Consider the following 19,265-nt stretch of genomic DNA (forward strand, 5'->3'; position numbering starts at 1 on the left):
AAACACGTGGCTTGAGGAGAGATTGTTTTAGTTTTTTCAGCTAAAACTTCCTTCTTCCACCTCCTTAAAATCTTTCTTGAATCTTTCTGTGCAACTCTCAACAATGCATGCAGGGAAGTCAACTAGTTTTGTTTCTTTCAAACTTAATTTAATGAGTTGAACTTTCAGATGTTCATTCATTCAGAACAACTCATGTTTTTAGGTTGAAAGAACTTGTGATGAGCCAAATCTTTAACAAGCCAGTTAGTGATGTTAATGGATGGATGTAGGTTTAGACTGTCTGTACATGTTCTTTATTGTTGTTGATGTTTGTTTGCTTCTCTCTAGCTTTATGGTGTCTCCAGTGTGCTCAACGACAAATCCCTAAACTTTGCCAAGAAAGGGTGTCTGTCAAATAAAGCATCACCATAAATCAGAGCAGTGCACCCATGGTTAGTAGGCAGCCTGCTCAGGCCTTGAATAAAGATGCAGAGGTTTCATAGATGCTTCACAGGGTTGCATCTAACAACCTTGCTTGTCAGAATGGCTGTATGTCAGACTACAGTAATGCAGGCATTGTCTGTTGCACATTGCTTAAATGCAGCCATGGACCAGACGGGGCGATGAGCGGGAGATCCAGGCGAAGGGATTGGCCAGGCAAAAGTTACACTTTGCACATTCATACAGAAAATTATGAATCTTATCAGTTGATGTACCGGCTATACTTCCTATAGTCCCTTTGCTATACTGCCAGACAAACAGTATCCCTTCATTATGCAGCCAGTGGTTACAGGTGCATCTCATTTCTCCTTGTCAGCTGTCTGCACTCTCATAGGGGGTGGAGTAAGAAGCTGGTCATCATAGTGGGTGCATAAGGACGGCAGCCATGGCCTTTCTCTCACTTATTTTTAGAGCTAATAGAAGAATCATAATTCTCAGTTGTACATAATATATAGTGTGTGTCTACTTATGGAAAATGAAGTGTCGTACTGGGTAAATTATGTGTTGTTATGTCAAAGGGAATGAATTAACCCTAAGCTACAACTTATTCAGGTGGTCAAGACTTGATGTGTTGTTGAAGATGTGTCGTTGAACCAATATTATTTTACAATAGACCACCACACAACTAATAAGGCTGCTTCTAAAAGTACCTAACTCATTGAACTGAGGTTAACTGAAGTGAAAGGGCTTCAATACTTTTGTAAACAGCACAGGCTCTTCCATTGTGTGGAAAGTTATGTAACTAGTAACTGTAACTAGTATTATTCTAATTTAAATGAGCATGTATACAGTATAGAAAAAAATATCAACCTAGAAAAGACACACTTTTGCAAGGCACTGTATTCATGTCCCATTTTCATTAGTGACTGAGCACTCTTAAAGATCTCACCTTAGCCTTTCTATCTACAGTATACGTGGATATTGACATCTTAACTGTTTTTCTATTAGCTACTAATATGTTTATTTATTTATTTATTTTTATAAAAACATGGGGGAATATAATGAGCTGGTACATGGAAACTACACCAACTAACATTTTCTCTTTATATTTGCTATAAAAACCCATTATAAACTATTACTGGAAATGCGCAGCTAAATTTCAAATAATTTTAGAATTTTATGAGAATGAAGTTTTCAGGAAATAATCTTTACAGCACACAGACACTAAACCAAAAATACATATGGGTTATTATTGTATTATTGACAAAACTACCCTACAGCTCGCCACCACTTAACATTTTGATTATTTTGTCATTCTTTAATCTGAAAGAGAAACCAAGAAAGGCAACTAAAAAGTTGTCAATTAGCTTTACTATTCAGCTAAAAATGAAAAAGTAAAGGCAGCTAACTTTAGCATTTTTGTTTTCTTTAATGTTAAGTTTAACATCAGAACTCTATTTTTATTGACAGCAGTTCACTGCATCTGTCTCTTTATGCTATGCCAATATTTACCAAGCATGACCTCACTGTGGTGATGATGCTTACTGATGATAGGGTTTATCCCCAAGATGTAGTAGTTCGTCTGTGTGTGAATAATTTCCAGGCCTTCTGACTCCTTTTCCCCTGTCTCTGCTGCCTCCAGCGTGTGATAAATCTGCTGCACAGTGAAGAGCTCTCTCTGACCTACTTACATACATACAGTGCACACAAAGGTCAAATGACACGCTGGAGGAGAACATCCTGTGGCTCGTTCTCTTTGGTCAAAACAAACACAGTGATAAAGTGGCTTCTAGTCTTTTGGGACACAACAAAGTCAGTAAGAATGAGTTAAAAACACTGATGAGTAGTAGAAGTGGTATTAGTAGCAATGTGCTCTACTGTGCCTTTCACTGTTGATTTGTCAATGCTTTGATAAAAAAGAAAGGTACATTTCATAGTTTCACACCAAAGAATAATGACAAACAGCTTTGAAATTGAAAACAACGCATATATACTGTACAAATCTATGGAGTGTTTAAACATGCATGGTTGCATCATGCTGTTAAAGATCTAAGTTTAGGAGACTTAGTAGGGCTATGCCTGTTGAAATCTGGGGGCACAGAAGCAAGATAGAAACATCTGTTGGCTGCCCAGAGGGGTGAAAAGCCATGTTGTCCCAGGGTGAGAAGACAAAAACGCCGCTGGGACAGACAGCTAGCAGCAGTTATTTATCAGAATAAGAGAAACGTACCCAGCTGTTTGCTCTGACTGTCATCGGCTAACCATGAGCTTTACATCAGTGCTGCAAACATGAGCTGAAGCAGTGATTACTTTAATGTCATTCAGTAATCAACGATTTGTTGTAAAAGGTAAAGGTTACAGTGCCATGTTTTTACATGTCTACACAGGAGATGTTCTATAGTCTAATGATCAATGTCTGACTGAGGACATAGAGCCATAAACAAATAATAATAATAATTTTAAGCCTGAATGTACAAGGTGACAAATCAATACCATTTGTCATCTGCCAAGGCAGCAAGATAAGACTAGAGCCCTTCACTGTGTTCTTATTTAAAAGATATATCAAACACAAATCAACTATATCTTCAGAGGACACTCCAGAAATCCATATAATTCAGAAGCAGCACAAAAACTTTGTGTCTGTTGATCAAAAAACAAATAGGGATTGTATTCTCTAACCCTTCCTTTTATGCCTGATGCCTGTGCCATCTTTGTTGGTCCACTTCAAAACGTGACTGAAGCGCTCAACAGTTGCCATGCAAGTTTGAGGACAGTTCACCTCAACACACACAAACAATAAAGATAGAAGAAAGAGAGATTGATTAAAATAGGTCAGTCAAACACCAAAATGAATAAATACATAGTAGGCATTTATTTGTAACCATTGAAGTTTGTTGACTTGAATGAAAGTTAGATGTTAGATGTAGAAATCTCCTCATTTTTAAATACATACGTGTTCTAGTGAACTTACACTCTGCAGTCTATTGAGGAATAATATTGCAACATGTTAGTAATGATAACCTCCACTCTCTCTTCTAGCTTTAGGTGTAACTTAGAGCTCAGTACATTGCCATAAATAAGAAAACATTTACATGCAAATCCTCATGTCAAACACTTCTTACAGTGAGAAGTGTTTTGTTTTTTTCCTTCAAGGCATGTATTTACTATTACGGAAGTTACCAACTTAACATTTAGTCCAATATAAAATGAAATACAAGGATTAAGCTTGCCCTGGAATGAGGCATTCTATAAATATAAATTAGTAAACACAAATACATCTAAGCCTCATTTTAATTAAAGGCTAAAACCAGCTTCTCTCAACTGAAGTCACCAAACAGAGACCTAATGGTCTTTGTGATGATATAGTTTGGTACATGTTTAAACCCCCTCATTAAATGTGGGGTCAGAGCTCCCAAACACTAGTACTTCAATAACAGAGAACAAAACAACAATGTATAGGGTTAATCTCTATAAGTTCTATTCTTACGTAACAGAGTCAGGATTGACGTATCTCACTTCCACTATTTGGTAGAGTAAGAAGAATTAAGGTTTATCTTAAATGAAATGCTTAACCCCATGCACCTGCACTCATCTTGAACTGTGACACAAAGTGATACATATTGAGGGTATACAGTATATCATGTAACAATTAAGTTAGGGAGTCCATATAGAACACAGTTGAAGGTTGAATGAGTCATTTTGTGGTGATCATCATCCTTTGAGTCTGTGAGGAGCTCTTGATCTGTAAAGCAAAGACAGAGAAGGTGAAGATTATATCTGAGGGTTATACTAAAATCCAGCTAATTCTGATTCATCGTGAACTATTCTGCTTGACCTATATATTTTCATTTTGCAAAGCAACCAAAGTCACATCCACAGAAACAGAGAAAGGTGTGTGGATGTGGTGTATCCATATGAAAATGTATTTACAGTAAATAGAAATGAAAATGCTTAAAAAATGCAACCATTTGATCGATTGTCACATGGTGTCTCTGAGCTCTTCCTTTTCCTTAAGGCATGGATGGTCTGGCCAGAGGTCTGACTGACCCTCAATAGATCTGAAACACATGGTGAACACACACTATTACAGTGACCACCAATTACTTGCAGTGGAATAAAGATACTCTTTAAAAATGCATTGTAGTAGTAGTAGTAGTATTGCAGTAAGTACAACATATGAAGCTGACAGAAAGCACTGAAAAGTCATATCCAAACCCTACTATCAACAACTGTAGCCACATTGTGTGTGTTCTGCAGAAGGCTGCTGTGCCATTGATTGAGGATAACACAGCCGACACCACCCAAACTCAACAGAAGAGCAGTCTCCAGGGGTTCCTCCAAAGCAAACTGTCCTGGACTGGAGCAGAGATACAGCATGATTATACATACTAAAGGAAAGTGAGACCTGTCCCTATAAAATCCTACCAAACAAAAAGCTGCAATGCTGCCAAAGACAAAAATATCAAGTGCTGTTACTGTGAGGTGAATCTAATGAGGAAAGAGAAAACGAGACATTCTGTAAAAATATGTGAGTTAGTATGTACTTTCTGTAGTACGTCTCTTTTGTTACCTCTTTCGCACATGAAGGTTTGATTGGTGGAAAAGGCTGGCAGTGTTCTGAAGCCGGTCAAAGAGCAGAGCCATGCGACACTCTGAAGAAAAACATTAGTATCAGTATCTAGTAACAGAATCAATAAACGTTCTAATGAAAGATAAATATTCATTCATTCAGTTTTATAAAAAGGATATAGAATACATAACAAATGATGCAGTGTCAACAAATAGTATGTGAAAACGTGGCCTGGTTTTCTGTATTGATCGGTCATAAAATATGATGTAATCTTTATCTAAACATATTGCACACAAGCTACTAATCCACAAACAGTTCTGGTCTTTTCTGTTATTACTGATTACCCATTCAACATTCACTGTGCAGCTGGAAAGTGAACCCTCAGATTAAATGGTTAAACTGGTTAAACCACTTTTGACAGGAATAACCTCAAACAACTGACGTTTAGAGTCATTGTCCTGGAGAGCTACAGTCCTATGACATTGTTTGGTACAACACTTCCAAAAACCTGGGAATTCACTTCCTCCCAATGTAAGCTGTGCAGGCCCAGAAGCAGAAAAGCAGCCCCAAAGAATACTGCTCCCTCTACAGTACTTCAATATAAATGAGATTTAAATGATTCAATTTGTCATGAGTTAACAGTGGGAGCCTTTTGCCTTTGAACATTTCCTAAAATCACTTCCAGCTAAAAGAAAGACATAGTTGTTTTATAGAAAAATATAAATTCTATGTAACTGTATTAATGAGCTAAAACATCACCTCAGCTGAAACTCTAAGAAGAAGATACAAACTGTTTTTATTGAGGCAATGAGTGATGTCGAAGAGCCAAAGAGGCTTTTAGCAGAACTCCCAGCACAAAAACGCTGTTACCCCCACACAGTCCATCTATGTCTGAGAACACAAACATGCTTTTACTGAAGAAACACTTGGACTAGACCTGCGGGTGTGAAAACCTGGTGCTTGTGTCTGACCTCAGGCATATGCCAGCAAGGTCATTCACCTTTCTCTCCACAGCAGCAAAGGACGAGCAGTGCCTTACGGCTATTCTGGCTGACCTTCTATACAGTGACATGTCTGCCTGTCTGCACTCTGTTGCCCCCCCCCTACTCTTTGTTGCACTATTGTTCTAGGCCAGAAGAGTGGTCCAGCATAAAGTGAGTCTCAGTCACATAAATGCTGTTATAGCAGTGATATGGTCATCATGTTTTGTCCTTCAGAGAGTCATGTCAAGAGGTGATATTCTTACTTAAACAAGACAAATTTGCCGTGAACGCAGATGGTGCAGCATCAACCGTATGACCCCCTTCATTCTGAGAAACACAAATCTGCCATCACCTAATCATATCCCGACGCCCAATTAAGTAGGAACAGTGTGTTGTTGTTGAAATAACAGCTGGAATTCAGACCATGGTGACAGTCACACTATAGTTAGCAGCAATAACGCCTGGTTAGCGGGTGGCACATATGTCTTGCCTGGGGTGATGTGTAAGGCCAAGACTTCGTCAATCAAAAAGTCCACTCATCATCAAACTACCTTGGCTTGCTGGTGGAGAGGAAAAGTGCCATGAAGATAAAGCCATACTTGTGAAATATATTTGAAAAGCTTAAAGATTAAAAGGTTTAGAGTAAAGTTATTATTTATTTAAATAGTAGTGAAGAAGGTAAAAAGCCTTTTAATAATGATCCAAATAATGACCAAAATATTAATGATTTATTTTAAAAATGACCTAAAGATGGCTGTACACATCCATTGTTACCCTAGCCATTCTACATACAACACAATACAATAATACATTACACTAAACTATACAGCTACCTTAAGCAAGAGTTTAGATTTAGTTTAGATTGTTATAGGAAACAGGCCCTTGTTAAACGTATTTATGATAAATGTACAATTCTTTTAAATGAGCACAACTAACTCATTAGTCTTCATTAGATTTTCTGAATTCATGCATTTTACAGCCATTCAGTGAAGTGTTTTAGCAAGTAACCAATAAAACCTTATTGATTTCTTACTGCAGAACAGGAATATTTCTATATATACCCACTTGGGAAATGAAGGATTGATGTGTTTGAAGAGCTTAAGCCTACTGCTGCATTTACTGCTTACATTATCCACAAATAGCTCTGCTCCAAATTTCAATCATTTATTCATTACACTGTTAAACCATTAAACCACTTAAAATGCTTCAGAAAACTCAAAAGATAGGCACATAAGATATTTTTTCTCATTTTGAGGTTCGATGGGAGCCTTTATAACAATTGTTTTTACTGCTTCTGTTTTTTGAGGCCTAAAGGTAGTCTTAGTAATAAAGAGGTTAAATGAAGAATGCATGGTAAATTCCAAGACTGATATAAGTATACTAGACTGACAAGTCTAGTATAAAGCCTTACATCTGTAATTGTAGACTGAATATCCATATACACACTTATTTAGCTAATTTCTTACTTACATAACACATTTTGTCAGGTGTAAACAGACAGCAGACTGGTGTTATTTTGGGCTGACATCTCTCTTTAAAATAACACACACACAGTAAAATGTAGTGTATGGGTGTACTATACCACATAGATTGAAAGCTGACAATTTGGCAGCTGAAATGTTTGCCATGAAGTGCTCCACCCCTAGGTAAATAAAGGCACTGCATCTGCACAGCAGCTGCTCCATCTCAGACAGACTTGACAGATATGGAAAGTGACAACAAAGTGGAACAAATTAGGTGTGTTGAAATATAAGCAAATAACAGAGAAGTGCTGCATTGCTTTCATTTGATCTAACCTGGGTTTTTGTTTGTTGCCCATGAAGCCCTCCCACAGATGGGTAAAATGTTGGCTGTGAGATTCTAAAATCTCCTTCATGCTCATGCATAAACTGATCCCTCCTATGTCAAATAAAGACAATAACATAGAAATAGTCAGAAACCTGCAAACCAATGATTTGCAGCAGCACATTGTCTTACATAAAGTGACAAAGGTAGAGCTTTTGTAAAATGAAACAGTATAAAAGCATATGAAGAATCTCTTAAAAGCTAGGTGTCGTGGGGGGCACATACTGTACATAGCCAGCTGTAACAATCCCCAGCTGCGATACCATACAGAGAGAACATTAATCACACCAGAAATTGACTTCTTTAGCTTTAAAACTCCTAGCCCTCCTCTGACAACAGTACACGACACGCATACAGAGCCTAATAAAGCAACTAACAACTAGAATAACTGAGTACATTTACACCTTATAAATCATATTTGGAACAACAAGTAGTGTATTAATTATGTGCTGTTATCAGGCAAAAACTGCACTGAATTGTATTACATTTATAATTCTTACCGAAGTTGCCTTGATTGTAAGGGTCGATTAGGTCTTCAGAAGCACGTTAAGAATAATATTATTATAATAAATATTATTATTATTATTATGTAAAATATCTAGTCCAACATGTAAAATTAGACTAGACTAGACTTTCATCTTGTTTTCCATTCTCATTTCATTTTGAAAGGACACCCTCAGAAAAGATACATTTGAAGTTACGTATATCCACAGGGAAGGTGTTTGAAGGCAAGACACGACTGACAGGTATCTGGGAAAATAATGAAACTAAGTTAATACAGTACACTCAAAGCATATACATTAAAAGTAAATAAACATCTAATATTGTCTATAGCACATGATAGTACAGTCTGCAAATGAAATGGAAGGAAAATGAAATTAGTTGGTGGAAAAATTAGAAGTGGTTCATGACAGAGAATCAATGCTCAGATTACAAATAGGAGCTTTAAGAAAACATATTATGTAATTGATTGGAAAAACACACTTAAAAGAGAGTTGGGAAAAACTTAAATAATTACCAGTGGTGACAGTGGGTAAAGGTAATTTTGTGGTCTGTATCTGGCAGGCCCAGATTAATATACTGAACTCACCGCTTTGATGGCTTGGCTTTGATCTCCCTTCGACTTAGTTCCCCTGCCACCTTTGGTCTCCTTTTTGTTGTCTCTTTCAACTGCCACACACAGGAGGCAAAATTAACACATACGTTTGTCTCTCGGGTAGAAAACACAGCATTTGGACTGGGGAGCGAAAAACAAACTAACTAAAAACTCTCAGAATCTCTGAGAGTAGAAGTCAATAACATTGACTGAACAACTGTTTGACAAGTTTCCTCATGGATGCAACATCTATTACCCTCTGTCAATGAAAACATAGACAATTGATTAAGAATTGATTATCAATTGAATTACTGTGTTCATTTCATCAGTCTCAGTCCAACACTTTGATCCAAAGTAACTTTTCACCATCAATGTTGTACTTCAGAGACATACACTTCTTATATTTGATGACATTCTGCTCTCATTTCTATTGAGTTTTGAATGCAAGCTATTGTAGCTTGTTTGGGCCAAACGTGTTTGCAACAGTAATGCAACACAAGTATAACATGGTTTAAAATTCCATAAATATTTAAGATTCTCTGGCGATGAATCAAACGCTTATCTGTTGAGTTTTTTTATCTACCACCGCCACAAAATCCTTTCTGGTGGTGGGAGATAAAAATGCTAGTCTTGTGAAAGAATAAAAAAAACCCCACTATATGCTATACATCTCTTGCAATGAAACTCCAATCCCAGGGTAAACTTTAAAGCAAACTTTGAAGAGAAAGTTGTTAAGTCTGATACACTGAAACACTGTACTGTAGTATGCTTGGTACTGTTTTGTCCTAACTAATACAGCTTATTAACTTACTGCCTACATACTGTTCATAGTACTACAGTACATAATGTCACGTGGCACCCACTGTCCCATACAAAGGCAAAACATTTCCAACCTGAAGGCTATCTTTTTATGGTCTGTGCATACTTCATGCAAAGCACTACACGGAATAACAAACAGACCTTTCAAATGTGGTTCCAGGCACTAAATCTTCTTGACAGAATGGTAAACTGTAGTTGTCAAAATTATGGTAATGACTTTTTCTCTAATCTTGTCATACTGGATATCTACGCATTGAAAGACACAACAGGAAAAGCAGTAGTTTTGTGTCTGACATATGCACACACACAAACACACACACACACACACACACACACTAACCTTTGAACATTCACTTAAGTTATGCAAAATGCTCAACCTTTAAAAATGTAAAGATGTCAGCAGCATCAGATTCAATGCTTTACTTTCCAAAATATTCATGTGTATAATACCTTCAAGCACTGAGGTATCATTGCCACAAAACAACAGGTTAGTTTTTTCTAGGGATTTTCTGCTCCTCATGGACCTCCAAAAAATCCCTGAACTGGACTGAACAAGGTCACACTGAGTTGGTTAATATTAATCAAACATTTAGCTCATTAGCTTTTACTGCTCATTACCCCAAAACAATACTTCTTCAGCATTTTAAATCCACAAATTGACAACAAAATTAAAAATAGACACACATATGAAATAAACTGCTGAAAAAAAGACAGTGAAACAGGACGGAAACTTTACAAAAACTGTGGGGGTGTGGCAAATTCATTCACATTCACTTCTGCACAATACACTGATGAATAAACATGAAAGTGAATTGTTTTCAATAGGAAGACAGGAGGAAAACATCAGACACTACTAGACACAGCCAAAGCTAGACAATTTATACATTACAGTTTATTTGTAAACTGTTAAATAATATAATTATAAGAAAGATTTTTTTTTCTTCCTTCCAATGTCCTAAAATAAAACCAAATGAATTTTAATTGGGCCAGCCGTTTTTGTGTTGTAGGCACATGTAGCCATTTAAAACGTAGAGCATGACATAAAGTTTACACTTATATAGTGTAATCTTAACAAAGAACAAACATGATCCTTACACCTGGACAATCAAACTCACAGTCCTGATTTGAAATTGTTTTAGCAGGCAGTGGACATGCACTTCAGCAAAGCAGGCCGCGGTGTTCACGGATGTCCGCATGACGTTCTGCATGCCGGCAGGATGTGGAATGACCTTTCTCTCCTGAACAAATTCCATTTCTATGGATGGCTGCCTGCAGTCTAAATGGTGGCGTCAAGATGCTTTTACAAATATATGCTGGTTGTTAGAATATGATGAGGTGAACATCCAGTCATACAAAAAGCCTTTTCTTATTATTAACAGCTGATGGTTAAAACAGTTACACTGCCTTGTCCTCTGATCTCATAGTATTTGTGACTCTGGCATGAATCACATTAAGAATTTTTGTTTTGGCCCATTTGTGGGTATTCTGTCATTTTAAGTCAAATCTTGTTGTTTCTTCACTTTTCTTTTTACTTTATATGACACCGTCAGTGTAACAGTGATATCATATAGCATGTCCTATTCATCTGAGATGAACTTTTCTAAGAAAGTAGAGAGAGTTATATTTTTTGCTACCTAATTAGGCACGGACAGTTTTGCAGGGATACACACAAAATATGAAAGATTCAGTTAGATATAGTCTAAACTTAACAAAGAACAAAATATTTCTTTGAATTAAGAATAATTACAGTATTACAAAATTAATCATCTTGATTAAAAGCTCTTTAGGTAATAAAAAAATGTATTAGCATTTACCCAGGGGGCTTGTTTACTTGAGGCTATGACAATGGGTTGAACAAATGCTGAGCAAGAATTCTAATTCTTCGAATGTTGTAAGTTTCAGCAAAACATCCATTGTTTGGACAATTGTTGGACAATGGTTAAGTTATCATGAAGTTAAGTTATCATTCATCAAATTTTCTGCAGTAAGTCGACTTGGAATCTACTAGATTATTCTGTTGTTAAAGTTGGATTCTCATTTTTTTTAAAATTCTGCTCATGTGTGTTTTTTTTCATACCTTTCTCAGGTTCTTCCTTTTTCAGACGACTGTGGAAAAGCTGCAGTGAAAAGTCTCGTGACACAGAACTCAGGCCTTCCTCCTGCAGCATGGACAAGGATTCCAGCGGCAACTCCAGCAACTTCCTGTCTGCCAGCAAAACCATATACTTTCCTAGTTCCTCTGGTGATTTAACTGTACAAACAACACATGGATTCTGGATTATTCAGAACGAAACATGCATTGTTGTGGGAACACACAACTGACTTATTTTATATAAAATAAGTCAGTTGTGTGTTCCCACTGCATGTATATATATATATATACACACACATGCACTGGGATAGATAGATAGATAGATAGATAGATAGATAGATAGATAGATAGATAGATAGATAGATAGATAGATAGATAGATAGATAGAGAGAGAGAGAGAGAACAGTTAATCATTTTAATCATTTTAAACAGTATCAAGTTTCAAGTATAATCCAATGTAACTTCTGAAAATAAGAAGTTATCGTGTTGTGTGTGTAAGGCAATATGTATCACATCAAATCACATTCACAGCAACAACATGTCAGAGGGGGATGAGCTTCAGTCTGCTTGAGCAGAAACCTGCCGAGGGGGTGCCAATAAGCAGACAAAAAAGCAGATGTTGGGAATAGTGGTTCATATGATACACCGCAAAGATAACCACAAAGCCCCTTGGATATCACAGACAAACATAAACCTATGTTCAACATAATGTACCTTTAGCTGAGTTCCCCTTCTCTTCTCTGTCTCTGGTTTTGGTCATCTCTGGAACTGATAAAGCCTTAAGCCTGAGGCAAATACAGACAGGTAAAGATCTGTGTGGGTACACTACGTTCTGTCTAACAACCACATAAGATATCAGGTATTGTAAGATGTGACAAGTTGCAAAAAATAGATATGCAGGATTTTGTGTAAATGTGCTAACGAGATAAGCAGATAAACAGATCCATGTCACCTTATTTTTATTTATAAAACATATTTGAACAGACTTTTCTCACAGTGGGCATTTATATCTGCTGCAGCAATAAAAAGGACTGCTAGCTAGCCAGCATACACAAAGTCAGGGCCATAGCACTGTAACAGCTGTGTCTGACAAATCCAAATGTACCTTGCAAGGGTGTACATACATTATGTTAACTGTACATAACAACTGTACATAGGTATTGTGTAAAAGGACTTATAAACATTAAAAATCTTCACTTCAAAGTAGCAAAGTTTCCTTCCTTGGGATATGAAAAGTACATTAATTATTTTTGTATAGGACTGAGATATTCAGTACTTCACCTTAAGCATGAGAAGTCAAACTGTGTGAGAAGTGGTTTCAAATATTCTTCCATATCTTGGACAATTTGTCTGAAGTGATGTGCTAATTTTTTTTCTGCAACAGTTTTCTGAGTCGGGAAAGAAAAATGACAAAAAACTGCATTTACTGCTTGTGGCCTCTAATTACTTACATACAAATATTTCTTTCAGCTCCAAGGTGCTGTTATAATTTGTCAACAGTAAGTGAGAACAGATAATAATGATTTGCAGTGGAGTGAGCTTACAGATGAGGCTTGTAGTTGATAATGTTAATAGAATAAAAAAAGAGCACATGACATAGACAGGGAAAAACCTGATGCTCCTCAGAGACCTCCAGCCTGCCCTCAGCACCATGCCAGCAGCCTTCCTTGAGAAAAGCATGTTTAGTCTCCTGGCCAAAGGCTCGAGTCTGCTCCCTCAGTGCCAACAGAGCCCACGGGCAGACTGAAACCTTGGCCACCCTGGAGCACGCAAGGGTACCTGCAACAACATTACCACACAATAAGACACATACTCAGATGCAATACAAGCTTAGTAATTAGTCCCTGTGAGATCCTCCATCCTCTCCTCCTACTCATGCTCCTTTTGTATCCTCTTGTCTCCCTCTTTTAATCTAGCTCATCTTGTTTATTCTATACTGCCTTTGCTGTTTTATGACTTGGTCCTAATTCCCAGATAATGACACTAGATCAGATTAGCCTCTTGCTTTTTCCACTTTATCTACTCTAGTTATCTGAGACTAGTCACAGAAAAGGTGAGTAGGAGAGTAGGTTGTATAATATTCTAATACTGTTCTACTGTACCGTATGAAAGCTGGTGTTCCATGACAAGCTTGCAGTAAAGAGGTCAAGGGGAAACAGGATTTTTCTGTATTTCACTGCTTTTTTTCCTCTCACCATGTCTTCATTAAATCTGAACTTTTCATCTGCCTTGCAGATAAATGTTACATGGTAATACAAAATTCATTTGACTATACTTACATGCTGACAATAATGCTAAATGCAGCAGTGTATGTGTGATGAAAAAATGTTTCTCGGGGCTATGGAACAAATTAGATGCAGTATAAAAATACAATAAATGTTATGTTTTAAATAACCCATAGCTGCAATATAAGGAGGAACACTGACTACACTTTGTGTTGTGAACACAGGTTTAAAAATGTAACAAACCTGTCTTTCCTTTGTGATTTTCTGAGGCTTTGGTTGTTTCAAAGAAGGCCCCATAAAGTTCTGACCTGAAAATGACACACACCACCCCATGGATTTTTACACTGTACCTGTAAGCAATGGCATAGACACAAGCTACCGACACAAATGTCATTCCAATCATTGGACCTCTAGTGGTCTGTCTACCACATAGCAGTCTCTGTTTGCTCTGATTGTAGCCTAAAAATGAAGGTACTCACTTATTTACACATGTACCAAGACACTGTGAAAGACGAATAGGGACACAACTGACAACATGACAAAGATAGAAAAATAGTGAGAGAAAACAGATAAGGACAAAATAGTAGTTACCCATCCTCAGAGTGCTGAAGCAGTAAGATCTTCAGATTAGGTGGAAGCTCTGCAAGTATATTTAGGTGATTGGGACTGACTGTCAGATGGCCGGAGGCCTGCAAACCACAAAGGCATTACAAAATCACAAGATTTTAGAAAATATAAGAAACAAGATCTGAGTTCTAAGGTTTGATTTCAGAACATGTAAAGGCCTGTTGTACCAGAAAGACACATGTAAGGAAACACCCCATTTCAGTTTTACAAAACTACTTTAGTGAAAACAAAAAATCTGTAACCCTAACCCTAACCCTAGGCTGTATTATTTATTGATTTACAATGTTTTAGGTATTTGACCTTCATCTATTTCATTGATTGAAATGTGTTGTTAGAATGTTTTAGTCTTAAAATAAAATGATAATAATTTTGTTGTTTGGAGAATGCAGAACATTTCTTCAATGTCATCTGGTTGAAAAAAATTGCTTTTTTGTGTTTGTGACACTTGAGTTAAGTTTTTGTGATAACACTGAAAACCTAAAGAGACTGGTTACCTTTTTTTTTAGAGAGCAAACATTAAATTAAATATATTTTTGTCTCAATCTCTAGGTATTTTAAAAGTGAGAGACCTTCAGCTAATTCATCAACAACCATAATGAAAACACTTAAAAATTAAATTAAAAAGTGTTACAATTCTTAAAGCAAATAGTAGGCAGGTTCTTGAGGTACTACAATACATTCAACAATGCAGATGGTATCCAAACTATCCACTTACCACCAGAACCAAGACAGTGCATAAATGTTTTTTAACAAGTTCAGTATGTTTGCAGTTATAGTGCTGTGTAACTATGGAATATTACAGTGCATAAAGATCAGAGATCACAGATACAGTGTCCCCCATCAAGGGACATTACCAAGCTTACTGTGACAGCATCCATTAATCATGAGTTGGTGACCCAGTACCTTTGAAAGGCTGTTGAGGGAGTCCTCCACTCCCTTCAGCATGCTGCTGGGCCTCTCCTCCTGAGAGAGGAGTAGTTTCCTGTGGAGGCTAAGCAGGGCTGAGAGCTGGGACACACTGGTGTCCGCACAGGCAGAATTGAGGATCTCAGCTATCACAGACACAGTGCAGCAGCTCTGGAAATAAAACTGAATATTAATAAAAGGAGTGTGTGCATAGAATCAGTAGGTCAGTGGTCACATACAAAGCCCTATTTCACATAATGTACTATACAGTATGTCAACCCTGATAATTATATGTTATACATACACCACATACTCAAGCTACATGCAGTTTTGCTTATTACCTGAAAAAGAGCAAGATATTGGCCTGCCACCACAGGGTCAGACTGGCCATGACACTCCAACATGTTAAGAGAGGCATCAGCAACGATGGAACAAGGCAGGTTATGTTGGAGACACAGGCTGATAGCTTCAGCAAATGCTTTACTGGCCTGTGCCAACAGCTGCTGGGCTTTATGCCTTCTTTGCTACACAATAAAGACAGATCACAGACAAGATGTTGGCAGATTAAGGTCCTTATACAGTTGTGTATAAAGAAGTGTATTACTGTGTATACATCCATCTCCAAGGGAGTTATTAACATGAACAAGAATTTTTGTACTATGCAAAAACTGTAATTTATTTAAGTTCTAATCTAGAACGCAGGAACCTCCTGTTGGCTTCACTGCCACTATGGACAAGAAAAGCAAGTATTCTTGTACCTATAAACATGTAAGTACCCTGTTCAGGAATTAAAGTATTTAATTCAAGTTACTGTTTATTGGATTACATCACATGTCAAAGTTAGTGCTATTATGGGGTTACACTAAACTATTTTAGTGTTCCTGGAAATGTCATCACACCCTTATCCTGTACTCAGAAAAACTTTCTGAGGATCTGAGATGTGAGGTAAGCCTCAATATAAAGACCTTAGATTAGAGAAGTCTCAGAACTGAGAGGCACTTGTCAGGAGGTACTGTATGTACCTGCAGCTCGACATGTTTGGCAGAGGTCATCCTTGGCTCTTTTCTGCTTTTGTCTTTCTCTGAATTCTCTTCCTTCATGGCAACAGCTTTAGGATCAGAACTGACCTCCATCTGCACAGAGTTATTTCAAGATCACAGAACAATGGTCATAATTAGCACATAATCCCCTAATGATCACAAACCATGAAAACCTAATCTTTCTTTCATCTTAAATTATGTCAGTGGACATAAATGTCTGTAATCTCTCTCAGGTTCTTAGCCTGTGGTGTGTGTGGGTGTGTGTGTGTGTGTGTGTGTCAGGACTCCTGATGAAAAGGTCTGCCTAGAAAAGATTCATGATGACTTCACAGGATTATCCAATAAGTTGTTTTTGTGTCACAACATTTATATAGTTTCCATAGTTTATCTAAACAACATTTATTTTGTGTACCTGCTTGTGTCTGTCCCAAAGAGAACACAGATAAATGGGGTCCTCGTGCACAGCCAGCAGTCTGAGGTACTTCCCCATGAGAAACAGTTGACGAGCTCTGGTCTCCATGTTGCCCAGGGAGTGAGATTTGACTGCAGCCAGCTGGCTCAGTGCCACCTGTCCCAAGGTGGTGCCCACACTCACCCAGTCCTAAATAAGGAGATAGACAGGAGAGCAATTTAGTTACTACAACTGCAGTACACTCTGACCAACAAAAATGTGTGTATACAAACACATGTTCAGGAATTGGCAAAACAGAAACACTTTGTGGATGCAGATGCTACCCAGGGTTTAATCAATATAGTTAGATTTTTTATTTTCAAACATCAAGATATTCATATACACTATAAAGGAGGTGTGGTGTTTATGGAGGCAGCATTAATTAAGTCGTTTTTTTCAGATAAAAACTGACATGCAGACTAAGAAAAAGACAAGAAATAGGATTGCACTCTATATGAGCTGCTGGGGGGTCTTTAAATACTAACATAGTGTGTTACAAGAGAGAATGTATGAAAGTGCTATGACATTACAGTTTGTAATCAATGAACAAATAATCAATGAATCATAATTCAATTCAATTACATTTTATTTGTATAGCGTTTTTTACAATTGACATTGTCGCAAAGCAGCTTTACACAACCAAAGAACAGTACATGAACAGTGAATGTGTATGAATCATAATAATCAGACTGTCCCTGATGAACAAGCCGAGGGCGACGGTGGCAAGGAAAAACTCCCTGAGAAGGCAACAGGAAGAAACCTTGAGAGGAACCAGACTCAACAGGGAACCCATCCTCATATGGGTGATTACATGCTGTGTTAGGCAGCAGTCCAGTATAACAGTTAATGTCTTTTAAGTTAATGTGGAGTCCAGTTAGTACTGTACTGTACATACATACTTCCAGCCAGGAAAGTTTTAACTTAACATAGATAAAAGAAAGATAGACAGGTAAGATTTCACGTTTGGCCCAGTTTTTGTTGTGCCTATGCACATCTTACCTGTTCCGTAGAGTTGGGCTCAGGTGTGCAGCGTGTAAACTCCTCCAGTGCTATCTCAACAGCGCTCTTCCATGCCCGCTCCACAGCTCGGCTTTTCTCCTCAGAGCAGTGGTGCTCCAACATCACCAGACTAAATTCTGCCAAGTCCAGTCGCAGGCGAAGCAGCCTCCGCATGGCTGCCAGTGACAGTCCCTGGCTCTGGTAAGGAACACAAAAAGGACAATGCATTGAAAAGTGGTATACACATGTAGTAGTCAAGGTTTAATGATTAAGAGAATTCCACAGCAATTAACTTGTTGTCTGCTATATGAAGAGTCAGCCCTAAAAAAAGAAGCACTTTAATAATAAAATATCTGACTAGTTTTAAAATGGCAATTTTAAAATCATTCTCAAATTGCAGGTTAGGATGCAGGAGCTGGATGTGATGAGTTCACAAATAGCAACTTAGGTGAGATGTGATCAGATATTGTGAGACATGTAAAATGAGAAGCTTTGGCAATAGTATAATTGAGAGTGAAAACCACTAATTTAACCAAGCTAGGATTGACCGTGAAATAAAAGTTCTCTCAGCTCATGAAGATGAACACATGACAGCTACCTCTTGTCTTGTTTTAAATGCAGGCTGGATGTCAGTACTTAAAAGGGCAGCAGCACCATCTGCTGAAAGCATATTGCTACACTCTCTCTAATGGCTGAGGCAAGCATCCACAGAAGATTTCATCAAAAACTCAATTGAACAAGGATTTGCAGCAGAAGTGAGAATTGCTCAATCAATATTCTTCTGTTATTCCATCAACATGTAAATCAAGGTTGCAGCCACTGTTATGTCAGTGCATCTCTCGCATTCGAACAGTATAGTGGTGGGATAAACTGTGATTCTAACATCCATCTGTTACAGTAATAGAGGCTTTATCTGTTTATGTGAAAACATTGTTCAAAAATGTACGTTATAAAAATAGCAACACACAAATACACACAGAAACTATTTTCTAAGACATTACATACAGTAGCCAAAATAATAATAATACTGAATAACAGTGTTGTATCAGGAACTTAATGACCTCATGCAACAGCTTAATTGTGAGTCAGTAATTTAAACTCTTTCCTGCTCTCAACACTGAAAACTATGCTTCTTTAAATAGGATAAAAGATTTTGCCATCTGCGCACCCCTAATGGGCCAAGAATTTTAGC

The 19,265-nt window shown here is 37.5% G+C and overlaps 1 protein-coding gene across 8 annotated transcripts in view; it reads right to left on the bottom strand.

The window, feature by feature from the left end:
* LOC113159935 (cilia- and flagella-associated protein 46) overlaps positions 1–19,265 on the bottom strand; it is a 67,001-nt gene that overhangs the window by 19,932 nt on the left and 27,804 nt on the right. For 3 of the 8 annotated variants that reach the window (XM_026356948.1, XM_026356946.1, XM_026356949.1), the window contains exons 41-61: positions 18,074–18,271; positions 17,036–17,224; positions 16,606–16,716; positions 15,925–16,107; positions 15,581–15,754; positions 14,642–14,739; positions 14,294–14,358; positions 13,438–13,604; positions 13,107–13,213; positions 12,540–12,610; positions 11,811–11,984; positions 8,909–8,988; positions 8,508–8,568; positions 8,319–8,351; positions 7,770–7,872; positions 7,556–7,668; positions 4,991–5,072; positions 4,641–4,777; positions 4,386–4,478; positions 3,100–4,162; positions 1,966–2,103 (exon numbers count right to left, since the gene is read on the bottom strand). In XM_026356948.1, the coding sequence (XP_026212733.1) occupies positions 4,059–4,162; positions 4,386–4,478; positions 4,641–4,777; positions 4,991–5,072; positions 7,556–7,668; positions 7,770–7,872; positions 8,319–8,351; positions 8,508–8,568; positions 8,909–8,988; positions 11,811–11,984; positions 12,540–12,610; positions 13,107–13,213; positions 13,438–13,604; positions 14,294–14,358; positions 14,642–14,739; positions 15,581–15,754; positions 15,925–16,107; positions 16,606–16,716; positions 17,036–17,224; positions 18,074–18,271 (2,343 nt within the window). In that variant the 3' untranslated portion in view covers positions 1,966–2,103; positions 3,100–4,058. Of the gene's footprint in view, positions 1–1,965; positions 2,104–3,099; positions 4,163–4,385; positions 4,479–4,640; positions 4,778–4,990; positions 5,073–7,555; positions 7,669–7,769; positions 7,873–8,318; positions 8,352–8,507; positions 8,569–8,908; positions 8,989–11,810; positions 11,985–12,539; positions 12,611–13,106; positions 13,605–14,293; positions 14,359–14,641; positions 14,740–15,580; positions 15,755–15,924; positions 16,108–16,605; positions 16,717–17,035; positions 17,225–18,073; positions 18,272–19,265 lie in introns of those variants that run through there. The other 5 variants (XM_026356950.1, XM_026356951.1, XM_026356947.1 and 2 more) reach the window with 5 other exon arrangements.

Source organism: Anabas testudineus, chromosome 15 (genome assembly GCF_900324465.2).
Source record: "Anabas testudineus chromosome 15, fAnaTes1.2, whole genome shotgun sequence".
Taxonomy (NCBI): Eukaryota; Metazoa; Chordata; class Actinopteri; order Anabantiformes; family Anabantidae; genus Anabas; species Anabas testudineus.